The sequence below is a fragment of the Enoplosus armatus genome, chromosome 7 (assembly GCF_043641665.1).
Source record: "Enoplosus armatus isolate fEnoArm2 chromosome 7, fEnoArm2.hap1, whole genome shotgun sequence".
In the NCBI taxonomy this organism is placed as follows: Eukaryota; Metazoa; Chordata; class Actinopteri; order Centrarchiformes; family Enoplosidae; genus Enoplosus; species Enoplosus armatus.
In genome coordinates this window covers 1,205,475-1,224,210 of record NC_092186.1, presented here as the reverse complement: position 1 = coordinate 1,224,210, position 18,736 = coordinate 1,205,475, and the positions used below count along the sequence as shown (strand labels likewise).

General features: G+C 46.2%; 1 protein-coding gene and 1 non-coding gene across 2 annotated transcripts in view; one reads left to right on the top strand and one right to left on the bottom strand.

The window, feature by feature from the left end:
- Nucleotides 1-14,486, bottom strand: part of frem1b (Fras1 related extracellular matrix 1b) — a 32,090-nt gene extending 17,604 nt beyond the window's left edge. Inside the window, exons 1-16 of the mRNA XM_070908651.1 lie at nt 14,271-14,486; nt 14,081-14,175; nt 13,605-13,864; nt 12,713-12,912; nt 11,745-12,068; nt 11,459-11,567; nt 11,219-11,350; nt 7,286-7,630; nt 6,604-6,746; nt 6,317-6,513; nt 6,043-6,133; nt 5,374-5,541; nt 5,033-5,241; nt 4,028-4,121; nt 3,268-3,520; nt 2,568-2,762 (exon numbers count right to left, since the gene is read on the bottom strand). Of these exons, the coding sequence (XP_070764752.1) occupies nt 2,568-2,762; nt 3,268-3,520; nt 4,028-4,121; nt 5,033-5,241; nt 5,374-5,541; nt 6,043-6,133; nt 6,317-6,513; nt 6,604-6,746; nt 7,286-7,630; nt 11,219-11,350; nt 11,459-11,567; nt 11,745-12,068; nt 12,713-12,912; nt 13,605-13,864; nt 14,081-14,175; nt 14,271-14,486 (3,031 nt within the window). The remainder of the gene's footprint in view (nt 1-2,567; nt 2,763-3,267; nt 3,521-4,027; nt 4,122-5,032; nt 5,242-5,373; nt 5,542-6,042; nt 6,134-6,316; nt 6,514-6,603; nt 6,747-7,285; nt 7,631-11,218; nt 11,351-11,458; nt 11,568-11,744; nt 12,069-12,712; nt 12,913-13,604; nt 13,865-14,080; nt 14,176-14,270) is intronic.
- trnas-aga (transfer RNA serine (anticodon AGA)) lies at nt 10,007-10,088 on the top strand. Its single transcript has one exon. It is a non-coding gene; the product is annotated as a tRNA-Ser (tRNA).
- Nucleotides 14,487-18,736: the final 4,250 nt, after the last annotated feature.

The window sequence follows — 18,736 nt, the reverse complement described above, 5'->3', positions numbered from 1 at the left end:
ACATGACGGGTGGTGCTTTGTTTAGTTGCTGTGTTGTGTGTCAAACTGGATTCAGGCTCCTGCAGAGCTTCATCCATCTGCTCCTCATGTTGTCAGCTGCTAATGAATCCATCACTCACACTGCTGTTAATTAACAAACACAATCACCTCTGGACCTGGATCCATACTGCTATAATCCACGAGTCTGGAGTGTATGTGTCTGTTTACATTGTGTGAATGTGTGTGAGCATTAACGATGGACAGTCCTGGATCTCGCTGATAAACTAGCGTCCCTCTAAAACAAGAAACAAGGTAAAGCCGGATTCCTCTTGTTTCGCCGAGCTAATGCTCTTACTCTGCGTCTTTATTCACTGCTAATTAATTAGACCAAGACACACCACATGTACCCCCCCACCCCCCACCCCCCAAACCCTGCACTGCTTGGCGGTGCTGGTGTTGAGTGAATGGTGAGATATGCTGGCAGGATTAGAGAGTTAGCCTGCCGCTGGTAGCGCCGCGGTAATCCGGCTAGCGAGACGGCTAGTACACGGCGCCTATTGTGAACGAGAGATGCGCTTCTTTCTGCTTTTGTTTTGTAAAGACGTTCATTGTCCGCTGTCTCCTGGGACACACACACACACACACACACACACACACACAGGAGAGTGATAATCTCACCCAGCTGTGTGTGTGTGTGTGTGTGTGTTCATGTAATACCAGCAGACAATAGGCAGATTTCACTTAAAACCCGTCAGTGCCAACCTCGTTAGCCTGGCCGACATGCTGAGAACAACAACACACCAACACACACACACAAACACATAAATGCCAAAAATCACCCACAATGCAATGCAAACAATGAGACTCTGGACTCACACACATAAATAACAAACTGAACAGAAACGAGTTCGGTCTGAGATTCGAGGTTAAATTCTTAAAACGAGGAATAATCCCACTTGTTCCAGTGAAGTTTTACTCTTTCTAAGTTTCTAGAGATGAGCATCAGTGTCTCCTCGCAGGCCAGAACGAGGAGAAACACTTTGTTTTTATCAGGCTAACTTTGAATTTCAACGTTCGAGGTCTTATTACGACAGAAGTCGCTGGTCAGTGACTGTTTTCTCATCTGCCACCTCGATGGTTGTGAAGAAGATAAAGTTTGGTTGCATCATGGAGCGATTAACGTGGATCAACTGAGAGACCTGAGAGACGTGAGAGACCTGAGAGACCTGAGAGACCTGAGAGACGTGAGAGACCTGAGAGAGACGTGAGAGACGTGAGAGACGTGAGAGACCTGAGAGACCTGAGAGACGTGAGAGACGTGAGAGACCTGAGAGACGTGAGAGACCTGAGAGACCTGGAGGACTCAATGACCGGCAAAGATGACTTGATGAGTCAGAGGTTTTTGCATTTTGTCTGAAAACGAGACTCAATAACTTGTTAAGATGGACATCGATCACTGTGCAGGAAGCATCTGTCCTCACAAGTCATTCTGTCTCAGATTTATAAAACACCTTCAGAGAAATTATTTCAATCAGATTCTTTTGTTCCTTTTAGGAAACAAACAAAATGACTTCAGATTTTCTGCAGTGTGCAAACATTGTAATGTCTCTCTTTATTTATGAGGGCTGAGACTATCTCTCTCTCTCACACACACACACACACACACACACACACACACACACACCCCATCTCCCAGTCATCCCAGTGTGTGTCCCAGTGGTCACTGGTCTCCATTGATAACCACAGAGCTTCTCCAATCCCTCTTCTTGGCTCCGACTCCGGCGAGAACTATCATCCTCCCCAGGAGAGGGTGTGTGTGTGTGTGTGTGTGTGTGTGTGTGTGTGTGTGTGTGAGAATAAGTGTGGTGTGTGCTAGCTCCCCCCTCCCAGTACAGAGTGTGTGTTGGACTGATAGGTGACGGCGTGTCGTTGAGGTCGGAGCTGCTTCGCTGCATTAAGAGGATTGTCAGCAGTGAAGACGACACACACACACACACACACACACACTCTCTCACACACACACACACACACACACACACACACACTTATTGAGACGTGTCTCTGTTCGAACTGCAGCTGAGGAGGAAAATGTCTTTAGATTCATGTTCATTACTGGTTACATTTAAGACCTTTTTATTAATAAAATGACTTTTAAGACGCGTTTCAAGGTCAAAGTGGCCCAAGTATGAAAGTATGAAGGGAAACCAGGAGGGACGATGTGACCTACAACGAGTTCTTATTATAGCACGTTGACTTCAGGACTCCCTGCAGTAGGTAACAATAATTCCTGATGGTGTAATTAATTAAATTAAGACGACACGGACTCAGACAAGCGTCAAAAACAGATGGATGGATAAACCACTTAAAGATGATGAATTTAATTTTAAGCTCAACTCGTCCTTTGTGCTTTCTATCTGCTGCAGCTGACAAGCCCTCCTTCACTTCAGAGGTCGCATGAAACCATGTTTATAGCTAACGTCGCTGACTTTAAGCACTAAATTCAGTGTTTTTTAAGTTAACTGTTGGTCACGTGTTTGACCTGTCGGGTGTTTCTCGACCTCCTCAGAGGGAAGAAAGAGGCATCTCACCCAGAGTGACGGTGGGGACTTTGTTGTTGACGGGAAGAACGGTGATGTTGAGGTCGTATACAGGAAGTGTGCCGTGGAGAGGCACGGGTGGGGGCGGGGCATCTCCGTGGCAACAGCCGTCTGCCCCTCCAGCCTCGCCGTCAGAGATGATGAGGGTGACGGTGTCAAACACCGGCTCGGGGCCGATCTCTCCTCCTGAACACAAACACAGAAACACAAAAAGGATTCACAGAAGAAGAAGAGCTGCAGGCGGTCCTCACAGGTCTCCAGGTCTTCTGTTCGTACTGTTCCTCCCTGCAGTCAGCTGACTAAATATGTCCATATCTTGTTGACACATTTTTATTGATCAACTGCACCGCTAACAAAGTTCTGCTGACGAGCCTTCAACTGGTGGCCAATGAAAAGCTTTTAATGTGAAGTAGCAGGAACATTTTCATGTTCAGTTTTGTTAAAACGTGAAATATTGTTATTGTCAGTGTGGTTTCACACCAAAAATGCAATATATTTCATAGCTGTTGCTATTGTTTGGAGCCATTTACTGACAACATTGATCCCAAGATGAGATGTGTCGCGGGGTCGGACCTCCTTGGTATAACACTGTATAGAACAACACTATTGGACCTCCCCAGTAATGATACATTCCCGTATAAGAAATGAGCAATGTCATGATCCAGCGTGGTCTCCCATGATGCCTCCTCACCGGTGTGGACGTAGTAGACGTGTCCCTGCAGCAGGTCCTGCTGGGAGAACTTGTCCACGGTCAGTCCAGCTCTCTGCAGCTCCCCTCTGCCTGGACTCCGGGCCAGCATGTAGGTCAGTCTGGAGTCATCGCTGTCCCGGTCTGTGGCCGACAGGTAGTCCACCGTTACCTGGACCTGCCCCCCCTCCTCGCAGCTCAGCTCCCCTCGCAGACCTCCACCCAGCTGGGGAGGTTCATCGTTCATCGGCAGGACCTGAGGACAGCAGGTCACAGACCATTAAGTCTCAAATAATAGCCGGGGGGGGGCTACATTTAAAAAGGAAGGCTGCAAGACATTTAATGTCAACATGCTGCAGGAAGAAATAGGTTTATGTGTATAAATATGTATAAAAAGCAACAACATACAATGTTCACGTGTTACAGATTAATAAACTGCTGAGAACAAAACTGGCTCATTCATATCCTTATAAAGTCCACATAACATAACACAATTAAAGAAATGAATCTCAAAAGTATAAATATTTCCTGCAGCTTTTTTCACATCACAAGCCTTCGAGTGCACCAGAATTCAGCAACTATCCAAATACTTTATCATAACATAGTGATGTTGCCAGGTCCAATGAAATGAACTACAAGAAAGGTTTAAAACCAAAACAATAAACCAAATATCCAAATCAAAGTTCAACACAGTCTTTAAAATTCTTGGTGTGCTCTTCAGATATAAACTCTGATGTTGACCGACGATGAATCTGAAACTCACCTGCAGCAGCAGGACGACGTCTGCTGAGTTCAGACCGTCCGTCACCTTCAGATGGACTTCATCCTCCGTCGTCTCAGAGTCGTCGTGGATGTACCTGCGACACGAAGAGCCGTCACACTCCATCAGTCGGAAGAAGGTCGAGTTCAAAATGTAGCTTCAGTTTGATGAATGTCTCTCAGAGGTGGGAATGATTTAAACAAATACATCAGCTGACCAAGTGAGCAGAAATGCTTCATTTCCTGTTTGAGAATTTGAAGGAGTTGCATTTTGAACAATCCCATGTATATACAGTAGGTCAGTGGGTTTACCAGCACACCTAGTTAGCTGCAAGCTAGCAAGGTCAGCTGCTGCAGCTAAATCAGGTGTGTTCAGCTTCAATATGAAAATACACATTCTACCTTTAGACCCTCGAGGCACCATCATTTGTCGAACACGGTGTAACTAACCTTTGAAGAAATACAATCATTGAGCGATGCCACTTTTTTAGGTTCCAAAATGACTTCCTGTGATTCAGTTCTGAGGCTGCACGTCAAGTTTCAAAAGATCTGTGGGTTCAAACTGACACAGGGACCAACCGCACTCAAACACCTACAGTTAAACAGCCACTTCCGAAGCACAGGCCTCCAGTCAAAAAGGTTTACAGAGGAATCATGTGGGTCAGCGTTTCCATGTCTGCAGTGTGTAACCACTGACCTTCTGTTCGCTCTCTGTAATATTCACACAGCTTTGACCTCCAGCGATCCAGCAAACATGTGTCTTGTATTACATCAGTGTTGCTGGAGAGCTGTTGGACTGTTGAGTTCTATCAAAACCTGGATCTGATTGTCATGTTGTCCAGAGTCTGTGGGACACTGGAGAGGACACTGTTTAATCCCGTCATCTAAACAAGTGATGTGGAGGAGGACACCAACACTCCCCAGCCCCTAACCCCCACCTTAAAGAGGAACTTTAAACCTCCATGAAGTGTAACACTAACAGGTGCACCACCCACACACTGCGTCTCACCTGAGTCGGAGTCCTCTCAGGTCCTGCAGGCTGAATCTGTCTCCCTGCAGCAGCGTTCGGCCCTGCAGCTCCAGCCGGCCGTGACGAGCCGTCCTCTGAACCTCCACCCTCAGTACCTCCTCCCGGCTGTCCCGGTCCCGAACCAGGAGGTGCTCCTCGGTCACAAAGGCCCCTCCACCCTCCTCCACCCGCAGCAAGTTGGTGAAAGCCTGACAACCACACCAGGGGTCAACCACCAAATCTGGATCTTCAAATGTCATGTCATGTTTTCTACTACACAACCTCATGTGGCATCAAAACCACCAACATCAAGAGCAGGAAGTCTCTGTTTGACCTCTGACCTCTGGTGCCTGGTCGTCCACGGGGGTGACGGTGATGTTGAAGAGGAGGCCGGCGACGGCGCCGCCATGGTGGTCGCCGACGGAGAAGACGAACTGGACGAACAGCGGCTCCGGGCCGATGTCCTCCACAGGAGGCATGAAGGCCACTTTCATGTGGTTCACTGCATGCTGGGAGAGCACAGGAGGGAGGAGTTAAGTGTATTTATTCAAGTACTTTTCTTTGACACCCCAAAGACTGTGGCAACTATGCGGTATGTCTGAAGATTCACCAGATCACAGGACACATAGAAGTGCTACAGTGATTTGATGTAGCGTCCTGAAGACACTTTGCCTCTTCTCAAACAGCCACGTGAGCCCGCGAGACCTCAACAACTCACACCAGAACTGAGACGTCTTCAATAGTCTACAGCAGGTCCCGCTGCCTTTGATTTAACACTTCTAAATACCGAAGCAACACAAAACTCTTTAATATGCCTACCTAGGATCCCTGGAATGCAGTAAAATATTTAATAAGAACATCTTCAAGTGCACAAACTCCACCTGCTGATCAACTGTTTTGTCAGTCATCTGATCATTGTTTATTATTTTATTATTTATTTAGAGATATAATCTTCATTAAACTCATGGTAGGAGTGGATACAGCAGAGCACATCATGCTGTCATTCAAACCTGTGTGAAGGACTTTAACACCGGCACCATGTGGTCCCTCTTCATGCTGTTGGTGCTGTCTGTGTAGAAGAGACGTCCTGCATCCATCAGCCTGAACGTTAAAAGAATAAACAGGAGGTTCAGTTTGATTTCAGGATCAATCCTTGTGTCTTCTCCACAGCACAGAATAAAAGTGTCAGAGTTGGAAGCTTTATTTTCTTGCTTTTGATTGAGCCAGGTTGCAGTTTCTCGTGCTAAGCTAGGCTAAACACACCCTGGACCTATCAGTCCTTACCCAGGACGCAGTGGGCCGAAGCAGGGCCGCGTGATGACGTAGGTCAGGTCTGCGTCTGGATGCTCTCGGTCAGTGAAGTGGAGGTGAGCCGGAGTGACGTAAACCACCTCCGTCTCCTTCACCGTCAGAGAGCGAACGCTGCCGGAGACTTCCACCGGCAGCTGGTCCTTCACCGGGAAAACGTGGACCACCACGGTCTGGATCCACAGGGAGGAGAGGGGTTAGTGTTAGTTTCTGCTGAGAGGAAGGTGTCAGTCGTCACCAGATGAAGTATTTCTTTGACTCACATATGTCTGGGAGAGGTTGGGCGGCTGGTGGCTGTCAGACAGCGTGAAGTCGAAGGAGTCTTCAAACTGTTCCTCTCCTGAGTGCTGGTAGTAGATCTGACCCTGGATCAGATCTCTCTGCAGGAAACTGTCCACTGGAACTCCTGCATGGACGGCAAACAGATCGTCAATATTTACAACCCGGCAGCTGCATCATTAGACGACGAGCATCGACGCAAAGTGCAACAAAGACGTTTTGTTTTCAACCTTCACGCTTCCCAAAGCGCTTTGCAGCTGAGTCTCACTCACACATTCACACAGCGACGGCGCCCGAGCTGCCGGTCTCCATCAGGAGCAACTTAGGGTTCAGTGTTTCGCTCAACATGAACCTCCCATGCAGTGCTAACCACTGCGCCACCATTTCTAACAACAAATAAAAAGAACCACTTTGTTTTTACGTATTTGTATATAACAAATGTCACATAATGTTAAAATAGCAGATTTTGTTGCTAATAAACCTCTTAAACAGTGTATTATTAAAAAAGTGTAGTTTGTAGTTGAAATGAAAAAATATTAAATCAAAATTGAGGCCTAATGTTTACAAAATTGGAATTTTATGAAATTCAATTAATCTAATTTAAAGATATATTCTTTGTGTTTATTTTTCTATTCCCCAAATCAATCAAACACGCTGCACCCTCACCTGTCTCGTGGGTGGAGGTCTTCCTGACCAGCTGCCCCGCCCGGGGGCCGGAGACCATCTGGTAGAGGATGTAGTCGTCGCTGGAGTCGAGGTCGGAGGCTAACAGCACGTACTCCTCCAGCCTCACGGCCCCGCCCTCCTGCACCTCCACCGCCACGTTGTTGATGAGGAAGGGCGGAGAGTCGTCTTTAGGCAGGATGTTGATGGGGAACTTGTGGCGGATGCTGTGACGGCCGTCGCTGATGCGGAAGACGATGTGGTCGCGGGTGGTGTCGCTGTCGGAGTGATGGTAGACGACCACGCCGTCCCTCAGGTCCCGCACACGAAACATGAAGGCCTTCCCGCCTGAGGAAACAGGAAACATCAGACTGTACACACACACACATATATGTATATATGTGTGTGTGTGTGTGTGAGACTGTCGAGCTCAGAGAAGAGCCCAAAATGAAACGATCGCTGCTTTGTTTCCTCCAAATAGTCTTTCATGCCCTCGCACTATAAATCAATCCTCATATTTTATATGTAAACATACACACACACACAATTAAGTGATTAAACTCAAACGTAAACTAAATAAAACACAGTCAAGAGTTTTGAGTTAAATCAGAGGGTTTAAAATATCATTGACTTTAGTGAAATTGTGTGAAATGATTATATCATCATTTCATCATCATTGTTTTTGATTTAGAGCTTTAATGGATTCAATTTAAAACATTTGTTTTTAATGTTTTTAATGTGACTTTTCATGAATTTGCTAAATCAATCCATATTCTTATTATTAACTAATGAAATCAAACAAGCTTAAAAGTACATTTATGTCATTTTGCCTTTAATTGACAGAGATAGAGAGGAAAGGTGGGCGATACACAGATATATATATATAGACATACATATACATTGCTGTATATATTTTTTACTTTTATTTTTCACTTAAATATTGTAAATGTGTATATTTTTATTTTCTATGTCTTATTTCTAAATAAGAGATAGAAACAGAGCTTTTATTTCTAAATTTATGCTGTTGTCTAATCTTGAATAGGAGCACCAGTACTGTACAATTTCCCCCTGGGGGTCGATAAAGTACTTCTGATTCTGATTCAGAGAGGGGGGGTGACATGCAGCAAAGGGCTATGAGCCGGATTCGAACCCAGGGCTGCTGCATCAAGAACTCAGCCTTTGTACATGTGACGTCTGCTCTACCAAGTGAGCTACAGGACTGGAGACGCCATTGTGCCCCCCCCCCCACGTCTCTCCTCCTCCCACCTTTCCTCTCTATCACCATCAATTAAAGGCAAAGTGCCCCAAAAATAATCCAAAAAAAATAAAAATTCTATTGGTTCAGATACAAACTGAGCGTTTGTCAGTATGAAGAGTTGAACATGAGAAACTTCTCTGTCCCACATTTATGAAATGTAGGCCGTGTCCATCTGTCAGCTCTCTGCTGCTGGCTGGCCTTCCTCACACTGTACATCATGCTAACGCTAACAGCTCAGCGTCACATGACTGGCGGACATGTGTTGTTGTCAGAGGACGGCTCCGTTTCCAGCCAAAGCTTCGCACTTTGATTCAATTACCGTCTCCAACACATGCACTGTTTTTTTCTCCCATTGTCACTTGGAAATAACAAGTTTCTCTTAGTGCCTGAAGGCACCGCGAGGCGCTGGCTGGGGTTTGTGCTGTGAACACCGGTGGGGTAAAACATGGCGTCCTTCCCGGTGGCCGCCCGGTTGCCAGGATGGGGGCTTCCTGTCTCCCTGCGCGTGCCAGAGAGACAGAAGGGCAAGGTCAGCAGACAGATTGAGAGACGAGCGGTCGCGAGCCCGAACCTCATTAGCAACTTTACCGAGGGAAACCGGCTACTGGTCCAACTGATGGAAACAACTTGGTAATTGGGCCCAAAGGTGGCGTTGGGCAACAGGCCCATAAAGGAAAAAATGGGATGGGAGGACTGTGTGTGTGTGTGTGTGTGTGCAGCGGGACAGGCAGCCATCCATTTGGCTGAAGGCGTTGGACCGAGCCTGCAGTGACTGTCCCCGCGCTGCAGCGCCGTCGCCCCCGAGTCGCAGCATGGAGGGTCAGCGGCGTCCTCCTCAGAGACACAACTCCACCGGAGGACCCACTCACTGCGTCCTGCAGCGCCCATACATGTGTGGAGAGCACAGCCAAACTTTTGTCAGCTTTGTTCCTTCTTAACAAGAGTGGCAGATAAACAAGAGTCCAACGTGAGGAGATAAAGTGGAGGGGAGGGTGGTGGAAACCTGCCGAGTGGGACAACTACTATACTGGGCTGTTAAATGTGGTTTGTCTGGACAGGTTTTGATGGTTGGTCGTAGGAAGAGAGAGTATTTTCCTCTCAATTTGCTGCTAAAAGTTGACGTTTCTTGTCAATAACCTCCCTGTAGCTGAGTACAGACACGTCAGGGTCTCCTGTATTCACTCTCGGGGTCATCACTCACTCGCCTTTCACACAGATTAAACAGTCTTTTGAATGTGCGTTCAACACCATGTTGATTCATGAGACAGTTTAATCCCAAACACTTCAATGATAAACCACAGAATGACATCCAGTGGCTGGTGTTTGTAGTTAGCCACAGTTACATCGGCTCGTAGCCGGACTTCTTGGGCTTCTTTCTTTTCTGGACAGTTCTCAACCCTGAAACCAGTGGTTCCCAACATGGGGGTCAGGATCTCCCCAAGGGACCCAAATCTTAAGCAGCATAAGTTGTCGTGGCCGAGTGGTTAAGGCGATGGACTAGAAATCCATTGGGGTCTCCCCGCACAGGTTCGAATCCTGCCGACAACGCAGAACTGTTTTGTTACCCTGCACTTCTGGTTAGACTCCAAACTGCATCTGCTGCATGAAGATAAAGTCGGGTCTAATCTCATGTTTACTTATTCGAAGTTGAATTCATTCGATGAAGGACAAAATCAAACATTGACATTTTTAAGGTGTCAGAAAGACCCACTGGTCTAAAGCCTGCAGGGCTCCTCACCTGGCAGGTAAGGTGTTTATTATGGTTTGTAATGGTTCAAGCAGCAGGAGGAAGTTTAGGCCAGAAGACACTTGAGAGTTTTAATCTCTGATGACTGAAAGCCTGCGAGGCGGTTTAGTGAATGTGTCTAAATTAGAGAGATCACATGTTAAATATCAGGGAATCAGTTCCCTCTGAGCCCCCCCCCCCCCCCCCGTTTGTACATGTCTAAAGCAGCCATGAAAGGTTAACTCCCTGCCTGAGCCCCTCGGGCCGCCTGCACTACTGCCACCTCACCCCCCCCTCACTGCCTCCTCCTAGCTGGTAGCATGAAAACCTGTTTGGGGACAGTGCATCTGCTCCCTGTGCACGGCGGCATGAAATGGCATAAGTCCCTCCAATCTGCTCGGTCCCGCTCCCCATTTGAGACAAAGAGGCCGTCTCCCAACGCGCTGGGCTGGAAGGGACAGACGTGGACGGAGAGGGAGGCAGCGGCAGCCTCCGCGCTGCCACAGCCCCCGGCGAGGTGGCCGCGGCCCCATTTTACACCTGATTAGGAAACACATGCAGGGCCACAAGACATATGCTTCCCCAGCCACACCACAGTCCCTGGCGGATGGACAACACATGGAGGAAAAAGAGCGGAAAAGGCCAGACGACGTTCTCCGGGAATTCCCAGGGCAGAGTGTGTCGGAATACCAGCACGGGATAAAAGGACCCAGGCTGAAGCACAGAGGATCAGTTTAAAGGCAAACTGGGTTAAAGTCATGGGACTCGAATAAACGTACAAATGTCCATTTAACTACTCTCCGTCATCAGGCGACAGTCAGACTCACGGAGAACCTCCTTCAATACATGTTAACAGGTTAAAGAACAGCAGCTGCTGATGTCAACAACAAGCCTCTCCAGCAGGTCAGTTATAGTTCAGCTGGTGAAGAAACCCAGTGACCTTTGACCTCACCTCTGACACTAAGAAGTCCATGAAGAGGTCCGTCCACAGCCACCAGGTAGACCGCATCCATGTTGTCGCTGTCGACTATCTGCAGCTGCTCCCACGTGATTGGTCGGGACTGACCCTCCAACAGGTCCAAACCTGAGACATCAGAGAGAAAGTTTATGTGCTTAGTTAGATAATTTATGGATAAAACAATGCAAATTGATTAATATTAGTAAAAGCTTCTGCTGCCACGTCTTTACGTACCCATGTTCCAGGAGACTCTGGGTGCGTTTGTTTCAGCTGTCCTGATGGACATGTGGACCATGATGGGCGCGCTGGTCATATAGGAACCGTCTATAACCTGGAACTCCACCTTATAACAATATTTGAGAGTGACAACAGGTTCCTTTGCATTTTAAGAGATGAGGAAGCTAGCAGTTTATCAAATTAGCTAACGGTTCGCTTTCATTCAGGTTAGCTAAGTTTTCTGTTTTTTAAGTTTACTAAGTCTGGTTTTATCCATCATCATAATTAGCATAACCTCCAGTACCTCATAGTTCCTGCGATGTGATTGGCTGCTGTTGGGCGGCTGGTAGGCCACCTTCATCTCGTGGAGGTCCAGCCAGGTGAAGGACGTGATGGGCTTAGTGTGGTCGTCCAGGTGGGTGATGTAGCCCTCCGCGGGGGGGACGGTCACCTCAAAGACCAGCCTCTCCTGCGGCGTCTCGTGGTCCTTGGCGTCCAGGGCGGCAGTGGTGAGTGGGGTGAGGATGAACTGGTCCACCTCCAGGATGAAGGAGGCCATGAAGGCGGCCTGCGGCGGCTGGTTCTGCATCGCACCGTGGATCAGAACCGGCAACCACACCGACTCTGTCTGGGAGTGCGGTACACGGGCGGGAAAGTGAAGGTAAAAGATAAAGTTGTCATGTTTCTCCCAAACAGCATCTCTCAGTTCAACATGGCTTCTCTTTCTTTCTGTTTTCCAGTTTGTGTTTGGGACATGGCACACGTATGTTTTAACACAACATATAACACGTAGAAATCATCACATACTGCCACAACTGTGGTGTTGAAGCAAGTGATGCCCCAGTATAGACAATCAGACGTGTTAGAAATGACAGGTCTTTGTAATAAAGACGCTGTTCAGGTGCTAACAAGGAGAGAAAAAATGTTTTCAACATGGAGGATTTTTGAAGCAGAAGCTCCACATCCTTCCACATCCACAGAGCTGAGAAGTGTCACCTTGTGACTGCCAATAAACTCCCAAGTTCAGAGACGCTAATCTCGCCTGGAAAACCTCCACATCCGACTTGGATATGAGTCAACCTGCAGTTTATCAACTTTGTTCAGTTAAAGAGTAGCATTACTGCACCCCCCCGTTACTGCACCTCCTTCTCTGAAAGTTTTCCTCCTCCACTGCACTCTGAGTGGACTGAACGTTGGACTGGAATAACATCAATCAATCATATCAACATCTTTCTTTAGGAGAATCGTTTGATTTCTGGATGTAGCCCGCACCTCCAGCAGGGCCCTGGTGGCCTGCTCCCTCAGCTCCACCCTGATGGGGATGTAGTCGATCTCTGGTGACGGAGGGCTGAGGTGCTGGTACTTCAGACCGGAGCTCAGGAAGTCCTGGCAGCTGGTTTTGAGGAAGCGAACCTCCTTGTTGTCGTGAAGACAGGGTTTGTTCCCGGGACAGAGAGCTGCCGTCTGTCTGCCTGAAGGAGGACGAGGAGGACGAGGAGGACGAGGAGGACAGAGACCAGCAGCAGATTAACACAACAGAAGACCTTCAAATGTGAACTCGTACAACATCAAACATACAAAAAAAATTACATTTTCAACATTATTATTCAGCTTTATTTCTAATTATTTGTATTGTTTTAAATATATTTGATCTTTATTAACGTGGCTTTTATTATAGTTATTCTTCATGTATTGTCTATTTTCAATTGTATATATTTCAAATTCCATTTTTTAAAATAATCTTCTATTGATTTTAATTGAAAACATGTTTCTGCGTGTATTTAGCTTTTGTTTAAATGTTTTTTTTCTTCTTATCTTCATATTTTCACATTTCACTGCGTCTCTGTTTAGCTTTGTTGTTTCACTGTAAAGTCTTTTGTAACTGTGTTTAGAGTCTGAAAATAAAGTTTACCGTTATTATCATCTTCATCATTATTTCAGGGAAACTCTGAGACTTTAATTGTGAGCCAATGGTGAGCGGTTACATCTATTTATGTTGTATATCGTTTCAACAAATTAGACAGAATGTTTTAAATGATTAAATGATTTTCAAATAAAACATTTATTCAGCCAATCAGCAACCAGTATCTTTTGTTTGTGGCCTTTAAAAGCCATTAAATTACATAGACCTAGTTCCAGTGTGATCTGTCCAGTTGTGACGTACCCTTCCTCTGTGTGGAGTCCTCCTCCCTCACCAGCTGACCCAGAGCGGGGACACTGGTGTCGGAGGTCATCAGTCTGACGGTGCAGATCAGGTCTGCTGAGGTCCGGATGTTCAGGACGGAGCCGTCGATGGCGTTAGATAAACCATAGAACTGAGGAACCACCAGCGGGGCGCTGCCCAGCTCCACCACACCAGACCCCGAGTCCACCACCCGCACCGGCAGAACCACCGTCTCCACCAGCGTGTCCGAGGACGTGAACCTCCACACAGATACAGAACGTGAAAAGAGTCTTTTGGCTGAGTTGAAGTGTCATTTTTACAAATTCAATCTCATATTTTCTCCACAACATAGTTGGAAAGAGTAACTGCAAACCACTACAACCACTGCTGCTGTACTACTGTACTACTACTGTACTACTCCTGCCACTGCTAGTATTACTGCTACTAATGCTAACACGTCACTGTTGCTAACTGACCTGTAGACTCTCAGCATCACCGTGTCCTCGTCCAGCTGAGGACTGCCATTGTGGACGTACTTCACCTCGTCCTCTAGGAAGCTGCAGTCAAACACCTGCAAACAACGCAGAACCAGAAACACCAGTAACACCAGTAACACCAGTGTCAGCTGACTGCTGGATCATTTTAACAGCACAGGTGTGTCCTCACCTGCGGAGTCAGCCTCCCCACTCTCTGAGTGACGGGTTCGTTCATCACCACCTCCACCTTACAGTCTGCAGTCGGGTCCACGACGATCTTCAGCTCCTTCTCTGTGATGAACACCGAGCGGCCCCTGGAGACCTCCACCCCCGAGTTCACCACAACCAGACTCCCGCTGCAGGCGGCCGTCACCGCCAGCAGCAACAGCAAGCTGACAGCAGCCATTTTGGATCAGCGAGGTCGTCTTGTTGCACAGGTTCAGGTGAAAAGTTGTATTCTGAAGCAAAGTTGTGAGCCCCCGCTGACGGAGGATGAAGGCCTCAGTGTTTTAGTGCGTTGACGGCTTTCCATTCAGTCTGCTTCGATCCACATCCTTTTCTGTTGTCTAGTGGCGCCACGACCTGCAGAGGAGAGAAGGGTTCACATGAATGAACAAACAAAATCCAGTCACAGATCTATGAGTGTGAAGGTTTATAAGATACCCAAACACCGTACAGTGATGTCACTGATCTGGAACATTGTCACGTTATCAATGAACTCTCTTCAAAGCACCGCTGGTCCTTCCTGCAGAGTCGTGTTTGTGTCACCTGATGATTGAAGTCCAGTCTTCTCTGTTAGCTCTGTCTTTGGTCTCCTCCACCTCCTGAGGGAAACATCTGTCTCTTCAGCTGCTGAATGCTGCACTAAGTTCTGCAGCTGGTCTCTAACTGAGTCTGTCTGCAGACAAACTCTGAGACTGAACCAGACAGGAAATCAAAACTAGGAGCTAAAAGAGGCTAACAGGCTCCGTGGAGCAGCGGAGTTGGTGATTTGAGCCATTGTCAATATAAAAAACTATTGATTGGTGGAGCGTTGAGTCCAAACAAAAAGAGGCAAATCTAATATTCAACTCCAGACCAATCAAATTTAATTAAGGCAAACAAACACAGCTGTAAACCTGACCCTTGACCTCTAACACGCAACCTTCTTCCCTTGTGCTCAAAATACTTACAACGTAAAATCCTGAACAGCTCCAAACGTTCTCCAACGTTACCATCTACTCCTTAAACTCAGATTCTTCACTGTTAAAATGATCAGCTGCTCAGCTCTAAATCCCTACGACTGCCCTTAGCCAACACCAAAACTCCTCTAAATCCTCCAAACCCTTAAAAAAAACTCCCAGCACGCAGCTGGCCGGGCCGGCTTCTTCCCCCGCTGCTCCACACTCCCAGCCGGAAAACGCTTTCACCCTCCATTTCACTTCAAACTAAAGCCCACTGCAGGAAACAAGGGGTTAATCTGCGTGACCCCGTAGAGGTGCTGGAAATGGCATGGGAGGGGCGGAGCGGGGGAGGGCGAGGGGAGGGTGTTCTCAGGATCAAAGAAGGGCACCAACTGGAGCCGGCGTGTCACTTCCCATCCAGCCAGACGAGCGTCGGTTCGTTAGTTTGAGGTTTCGGCTGGATGCGTGTTCAGCTCACGGTGACGCTGGGCTGCAGCTGTGAGAACAGGCCTTACATGGTCCTGAGGACATGTGGGACGCTTGTGATGTTGTTACAGAAAGTCCACAAAGCTTTTGGAAAGAAATACGTTCAGGGTTTAGTTTAGCCTTGGGTTTGGGTTATATCACTTCAGTTCCAGCAGCCCAACAGGCACTTTTGAACACACGTCAGTGCAGGTTTGAAGCAGATAGGGGGGGGCGGCCCATTAGTCGACCAAACCGTTAGTGAGAAAAAGTTTTCATTGGTCAGTTAGTCGCCCAAAAGAAGAAAAAAAAACCTTCAAACTCCTGCTCCTTGTCATAAGGGCCGTAATGAAAGTATGAGGCCGACGGTTGCAACGCAAACCTTTTCTCGTGATCCCAATCAGTTTTGCCAGAGTTACAGCAGAAAAACAGATTTTTCACTTGGTAAGTAAAATGTTCCTGTTTTTAAGGTAACGTTGATTTGTTGAAGATTGCAGACGTGTATCGTCTGTTCGACCCCGGCTGAGTATCAGTGAAGGTTTCATCTATCATGCTAGCCTTTCTTTGGTGCTAGCCAGGGCACACTTTATACTCTGTTGATGTAAATTAACAAAATGTTCAGTCTACTTGCTGGTTGTTCCAACACATTTAAGAGTCATTACCTTTTTGTGCCGTCAGCATAGTAACAGGCGGCTGTCTCGGCCCTGGAACGCCTTTCTGATGCCCCAATAAATATATATTTAAATTGTTTAATTAATATCATAAATGTGCGACTAATGGCTTGAAGTAACGAGTACTAGTTGACTAGGAAACTCCTTGGTCAGGGACATCCCCAGTTGCGTAGCCCTGACCTCTGCGTGAGTCCCTATATTATGGTTCCGGCGAGGTGCTTCTGTCTGTCCAACGGCTTCGGCTTCAAATCTTAACTCCAAACAATGAACTACACATGTACGGTGACAAAACCATGTCGGATATTCAACACGTGAAAGTTAAAGCTGGTTCCACTTCAGGAATCTGTACATAAAAAAGATGAAAATCAACAATATGCATGTTTTACTTTATTCAAACTTTCAGCCAAGCTAGCTGTTCGGCTCATTAGACGGTCGGTCCTCAACTTTTCCTTCCAGACTGAAACATCTATCAACAACTATTTGATGGATTGCCATGAAATTTTGTACACATTCCACAGGGGATGAATCCTACTGACGTTTCCTCTAACGTTTAGTACTTTGCTCAAAACGCTGCTGTGCCGAACAGCATGGCTGTCGACTCTTAAGCACGTCTGGTTGTTTCACACCTAGTGTAAGTTGTTATGGCAGTAAGTTTGGTTATAGCCTACCTGACACAGGTTAGCATACTGGTAAAAGCTTTTGTAGAATAACATTTTACCAAAAGTTCTTCTGATTTCTCTTCCCTGCCATCTTTCTAAGAGGAATTTATTTTGCAAGCTCACCTGCACAGCCTGTGGTTTGGTGTCTTGTCTCTGCAGAAATGAAATGAGCGACGGACGGATCCAAACAGCAGGACTCAGGCTGAGGCAGGACGTCTGTTAAATGATCCACCAGCTGCTGCGATGGCTGGAAGTGACTCGCTGCTGCTGAATGGGAAACATACTGCAGCTCTGAGGTGAACTGACACGGTTCTGAATGAAACATGATAATTAACTTCAGATCTGACCACAGTCCCGCGCAGGCTTTTGAACTCTGATGCTGACTGTCTCTGGACTCTAGAGCTCGTAACTGTGCCCACATTTAAAATGTTGAAATTCGATTCTCTTCATTCCAAAACATACCAAGTATTGAGTGTTCCCTCCAGATTCCCATGTTTTAAACACTGAAGCAGCACAAGACACTCTTCACTAAAACACAGAGTACTAATAAAAGTACTACTACAACTGCAAATACCACTGTAACTGTTACAAATGCTACTAAAGCTACAACTACTGCTAATGCTACTGTTATGGTTGCTACTGCTACACCATTAAAATAACAACAGATTACTTCTACTACTATGTTCTGAACGTCAGCTAGATAATTCAATTTGTAAATTAGTTCATGTTTATACTTTTATCTACAGTTTATCTGTCTGTACGAAAGTTTATCTGTCTGTACGTGAGTTTATCTGTTTGTACGTGAGATTATCTGTCTGTACGTAAGTTTATCTGTCTGTACGTGAGTTTATCTGTTTGTACGTGAGTTTATCTGTTTGTACGTGTGATTATCTGTCTGTACGGGAGTTTATCTGTTTGTACGAGAGTTTATCTGTCTGTACGAGAGTTTATCTGTTTGTACGTGAGTTTATCTGTTTGTACGAGAGTTTATCTGTTAGTACGTGAGTTTATCTGTCTGTACGTGAGTTTATCTGTCTGTATGTGAGTTTATCTGTTAGTACGTGAGTTTATCTGTTAGTACGTGAGTTTATCTGTCTGTACGTGAGTTTATCTGTTAGTACGTGAGTTTATCTGTCTGTACGTGAGTTTATCTGTTAGTACGTGAGTTTATCTGTTAGTACGTGAGTTTATCTATCTGTACGTGAGTTTATCTATCTGTACGTGAGTTTATCTGTTTGTACGAGAGTTTATCTGTCTGTACGTGAGTTTATCTATCTGTACGTGAGTTTATCTATCTGTACGTAAGTTTATCTTTCTGTACGTGAGTTTATCTTTCTGTACGTAAGTTTATCTGTCTGTACGTGAGTTTATCTGTTTGTACGAGAGTTTATCTGTCTGTACGTGAGTTTATCTGTCTGTACGTAAGTTTATCTGTTTGTACGAGAGTTTATCTGTTAGTACGTGAGTTTATCTGTCTGTACGTGAGTTTATCTTTTAGTACGTGAGTTTATCTGTCTGTCTGTGAGTTTATCTGTTAGTACGTGAGTTTATCTGTCTGTACGTGAGTTTATCTGTTAGTACGTGAGTTTATCTGTCTGTACGTGAGTTTATCTGTTAGTACGTGAGTTTATCTATCTGTACGTGAGTTTATCTGTTAGTACGTGAGTTTATCTGTCTGTACGTGAGTTTATCTGTTAGTAC